The following is a 5,565-nucleotide window of genomic DNA, read 5'->3' as shown; positions in this document are numbered from 1 at the left end:
GCCCCGGGGACCCCCGGCCGAGGGCCCCGGCAAGCAGCCTCTGCCCGCGGCCGCACTATTTGCTACCTGACACCAACGTGCTACTGCACCAGGTGCGCCGGCGGGGGGTGAACCACTGGCAAAGCGGCCCCACCGGGACATGGGGGTGTGGCTGATACGAGAACAGGCGCCCCTGGGGCGCGCCTTGGGCGTTATGTGTCAGTACCCACGCGTGTTCCCCAGGCCACGGTTCTCTTCCTTGTGCAGTTATTTTTTTTACCGGTTCTTGGAATCGTATTTTAGACACGTTGTTTTTCTAACTCCTGGTGTCTCTTCTGCCTTAGATTGTAAGTGCCTGGAGGCTGGAAACCTGGGCTTCTGTGGCCTCCAGTGTGCGATCCCCAGGCAGCTTGTAAGTGCCTACGAATGAGTTATGTGGGCCAATGCATTTCCTTAACAGTGATCATAACTCTACGAAGCTTCGTGATTGGTCTGTGTCTTTATTAAGCCCGAAAGGCTGCGTAACTATTTTCACTTTATAGTAAACTTTTAGTAGCTCCTTGGCTTAACGAATGTTCAGTGTTTTTTACATAGGCAAGGTTTTTTTTTTTTTTTTTTTTTTTTTTTTTTTTTTTTTTTTTTTTGGTTTTTTTTTTTTGTTTTGAGAGATTTTTGCTATAGGGCGCGTGTGCTCGCCAGACAGGCAGAGAGAGACAGAGAGACAGAAAGCGAGAAATCCCCCCCCAGAGGGGATGGCCACGCCGCAGCCCCTTCTCCATTCTCCTCTCGGGATCTTGGGCATGCACGCACACGTGCCCCGCGTGAGTATAAGCCACCGGTCCGGGACCCGAACCTTGGTCGTCTACGTGGGAGTCCAGCGACATAGCCATTACACTAACTGCTAGTCCCCGTAGACAGGGTTTTGTGTTTGACAGAAACAGATTGTCACTAACTATAGAAAAAATTAACTTTCTTTTTTTGTTTGTTTCTTTTTACGTTTTCCCACAAGCATTTAGTCTACATATCAAAAACTTTTTGATCATACTCCATAGTTCTTGACAGTTAATAAACAACTTTCAAAATTTCAAAATCTTCCTGTCTTTTCTAAGATCGATGTTCTTGAGGACCCCGCTATCCGAAATGTAATCGTGCTACAAACAGTCCTCCAAGAAGTGAGAAACCGGAGTGCCCCTGTCTATAAACGAATCCGAGATGTGACGAACAACCAGGAGAAACATTTCTATACATTCACTAATGAACACCACAGGTAGGAAAAAAGTTATGTAAAATATTTTTAAAACCATGGGATTTGCTGAGATTACAAAGAGGGGTCCTGGGAATAATTTATGACGTTGTCTGAAGATAAATGATAGGTGTTGTGGGTTATTCAGTTCTATATAGCTGTGCAGAAGATGATGCTAAGTGGATCTCCCCAAGGTCACATAGGCATTGATAGAATTTAGCCTGGCACCAAGGTCAGTTGGTTCTAGGCTGCAATAGGTATTTTTATTTTCAAACTCTTTTCATTTTGAGTTGGTTTTAGTTTTAAACTATTGAACTTTGAAGATGAGATTTGTGTAGGTTCCTGGAATATTGTATTATGTGAATAGCCCATGTAGGGTAATGTATGAGTTTGTAAAGGGGAAAAAAAAATTGATGTCTCAAATTTCTCTTTTTTCTCATATTTCAAACTTAAGTATCATTCTTGTAAATATTACCAGTAAAGCACTTTTAGACTTCTTAGTACTAGCACCTTGAAATTCAAAAACAGAAGCTCCCTAGTTTTTCAGTATGGAAAGACCAAGTTTTGTGGAGCATGATCTTCAGAATCTTAATCAGGGGTTAACAGTTTTCTTGGCTCACATACAGTGACTACACCTACAATGCTGGGGTTGACGAGAAGACTCAGTACATTTTACAGAATCTCATCTAAGATTTTATTACTCAAGTCATGTTGAAACCAGTTCAGAAATTTATGATGATGTCTTTCACTGACATTCTTAAAGTGTTAACAGTATATTTAATGGTGAGAACTAAAGTGACTGTGAAACAGTTAATATAAGTCTAAAATTCTAAAATTGAACTTACTGTCCATCTTTAAGTACTAGCAGTTATTGTACTGAATTGTTCATTGTAGTTATAGCTGGCTTTGCAGAACAGATTTAAAGAAATATGATAAGTGTGCTAACATATTTGGCCCTTCAAAGAGACTTAAAAGGAATATGTGTATCTATAGACAGTCCCCAACTTATCTATAGTTTACGGTTTTTGTTTGTTTGTCTTTTTTAAACTTTGTGATAGAGAAAAAAATGGTATACATTCAGTAGAAACATACTTGGATAACTCATCATCATTCTATTGTTCATTTTCAGTAAGGTAGTCAGTAAGTTACATGAAGTATTCACCACTTGGTTATAAAATAGGCTGTATGTTAGATGATTTTGCCTAGTGGTAAGCTAATGTGGGTGTTCTGAATGCTATTAAGTCAGGAGAGAATAATCTTCAATTTTTGGTAGATTAGATGTATTAAATGTAGTTTTTACTTAGAATGGTTTTAACTATGATGGACTTACTGTATTGTAATCCTATGGTAAGTTGAGGAGCATCTGTGTACCTGGTCTTTCGGTACCGACTTTACTATGGATAGTTTATTTGTGTTAGATGTTTGTGATATGGGATCATATGATTTTAAATCTTCTATGGGTACTATTTGTAGCTTTTAGAAATGGTATTAATCTGCAGCTTGAATGAAATTTTATCAGACCTGTAAAGTTTTATTATAGTTTGTTTTTTAAAAACTTGTCACTTAATATCTTAATCTAAAGGATAAATTCTGATCTTGAATGTTTCCTTTTATGAAATGAAAGTGTCTCTTTATTGTCCCATTAATAACATAGTTTTCTTCTTTTCCAAGCAAATTATCTTCTTATCTATAAGAATCCTATTTTATTTCCTCTCTGAGGTATAAATCTAAATACATCCAAGAGGAAAAGGTACACTCTTGACTTTTTAGTTTAGGCTGCTAAGTATTTGCATTGTAGAAATTTTTGACATATTCTTTTCTCTGTTTAATTTTTTTTCTTTTCCTTTACATTTAGAGAGACCTACGTAGAACAAGAGCAAGGAGAAAATGCTAATGACAGGAATGATAGAGCGATTCGAGTAGCTGCAAAGTGGTATAATGAACATTTAAAGAAACTGTCAGCAGAAAATCAGCTACAAGTTATCTTCATAACAAATGACAGGAAAAACAAAGAGAAAGCTATAGAAGAAGGAATACCAGCTTTCACTTGTAAGTCCAGATGTAGGCACTGTTAGGGCATATTTGCAAACATGTATAAAAATTCACTTCAAATACCAGAGACAGTGTGGGAAGAGAGTGGGAGATGTCTGAGGGTAAGAGATAGGGAATCAAGGATGGGGGGAGAGCAAAACATACAGGAAACAAGAAATGGAAAATTATTTGTTGACAATAACATGTATGTTGATGTGCTTGATTGAGACAATATACAGTGTACTCTGGATGGAAAATCTCATTTTGTATGCTGTAATGATGTACAGTAAATGAACGTAAACAAATAAATTTAAAATTAAAAAAAAAAAAATTCACGTCAAGCCAGGCCCATTCAGCAGCCTAGTGATTAAGGAAACTGGATCCCACATGGCCTACCATAGTTTCAGTCCTGACCTTGACAGCTTGAGAAACACCAGGCATATGTGCATACATGACTAAAATGTCAACAGGCTAGTGAAAAGGAGGAAAAGAGATGGTAGCATGACCAAGCCCCATTGGGGAGTGTTTTCTCCCTCTCTGTCTGTCTCTCTGGCAAGCTTATGTGATGATAAATTTACATCAGCTCCTGTCTAATTTCTTGTGATATTTTTGCATTTTTTATTTTCTCAGAGTTTTTAGTTTGTGGTAGTTACTCATTTTTCGCTGGCCATTTGCAATTGGCTTAGCAATGAAAGCACATAGATAGACCGGACCCTTTGCTTCTGCTCAGGCATGATCACATCAGCACATTGTTGTGTTTTGTTTCGTTTTTCAAAAATTACAACAGACATATTGTCACAGACAAGGTTAACCATATTCTTTCACATCTAAGGAAAGAACACTTGAATTTATCAAGAACAAATTTATATTTCAGGTGAAGAATATATAAAGAGCCTAACTGCTAATCCTGAACTCATAGATCGTCTTGCTTGTTTGTCAGAAGAAGGGGTATGTTTGAGTTTATTTTGTTTTTGAAAACTTCTGAAAATGTTAAAATAGCAATTGGGATGTTATGTTTACAGTTGCCAAAATTAAAAATTGGAGTCACAGTGGGTAAGTTGGAATTGAAGTAGGAAAAATGAGTGGAATCCCTGTTTGATTTGTAAGCAGAATTAGGTATTTGGGGCCGACCTAATAACCTAGTGGTTAAGGGAGCTGGATCCCACTTGGCTGACCCTGGTTCAAATTCTGGCCCTGATGGCTTGAAAAACACTTCAGACATGTCCAAATTCCTGACAGAGTGGAGAAATGGGAAAGGAGGGATTGTGGCATGACCATTCCCCATTGGGACATGCTTTGCCTCTCTCCCTCTCTCTTGTAATTTAGATAAATAAATAAAAAGTATCTTTGGTAAGTAAAGAAGTGGCAGGCACTGCAGACAGCATGAAGTCTAAAGGGGAAGAGAAAAGAATGTTGACATAAGGTAGAACAGGAGAGAGGCCAGATAATGAGGACCTAGAATTTATTTTGTACATTAGTAATTTTTCAAGTGACTTATAAAGAGCTCCCTAAAAGGCCACTGTGAAGGAAAACAGAGTACTCTGAGTTCCCTAACTTAGGTCAGGCTAAGAGAAATTAAAGGTATGTGAGAATAAGTAGAAAGAATGGGAAAGTATGATTAGAAGTATTTATTATTATTTTTAGAAAGAGATTTTTGCTATAGGACATGTGTGCGAGACAGAGAGACAGAAAGCGAGAAATCACCCCTCAGAGATGGCCACACAGCAGTCCCTTCTCCTCCATTCTCCTCTCAGGATCTTGGGCACGCTCACGCATGTGCCCCATGTGAGTTTTAAACGGCCAGGTCTGGGACTCAAACATGGTTGACTACATGGGAGTGAAGTGATGAAATCACTCCTCAATCTGCTGGTCCTAGAAGTGGTATTTATTATTTAGACCAATCTAATGTCCTGTACAATGATGAATCAAGGGCAAGATTGCAGGCAGACAGATGAATAAAGGGGTCACTGTAATACTGGGTTGTCAGAAAAATTATGACGCATTTTTGCATAGAAAAAACATGACTTTTCCAACAACCCTTAGTTGACATGAGAAGGAATATTAGGGGAATAAACTCTGAGAGTTCATTTCTTTATATGTGAAGTGTGTTTAGCAATAATGATGTCATAGTGTTATGAGGACTGAATGAGAAATCATGGTAGCATTAATAAAATTCTTAACCCAGTACTTGGAACATAGCTATAATAAATGTAAATGGTGGTGGTAGTTATTGAAATAGGTTTTATATGGTAGGACATTATACATAGATGTAGTCTTTACAATATTCTCCCATTCCTGCCTGGCTTTAACCA

General features: G+C 38.1%; 1 protein-coding gene across 1 annotated transcript in view; it reads left to right on the top strand.

Annotated features, from left to right (window-relative positions):
* DIS3 (DIS3 exosome endoribonuclease and 3'-5' exoribonuclease) overlaps positions 1 to 5,565 on the top strand; it is a gene marked incomplete in the record, with an annotated part of 23,744 nt that overhangs the window by 601 nt on the left and 17,578 nt on the right. The window contains 4 exon segments of the mRNA XM_027775958.1: positions 35 to 92; positions 1,089 to 1,246; positions 3,078 to 3,271; positions 4,128 to 4,201. Coding sequence (XP_027631759.1) covers positions 35 to 92; positions 1,089 to 1,246; positions 3,078 to 3,271; positions 4,128 to 4,201 — 484 coding nt within the window.

The sequence above is a fragment of the Tupaia chinensis genome, unplaced genomic scaffold (assembly GCF_000334495.1).
Source record: "Tupaia chinensis unplaced genomic scaffold, TupChi_1.0 Scaffold000620_1, whole genome shotgun sequence".
In the NCBI taxonomy this organism is placed as follows: domain Eukaryota; kingdom Metazoa; phylum Chordata; class Mammalia; order Scandentia; family Tupaiidae; genus Tupaia; species Tupaia belangeri.
Note: the sequence above shows the minus strand (reverse complement) of the source record. Positions and strands in the feature narration are given on the sequence as shown.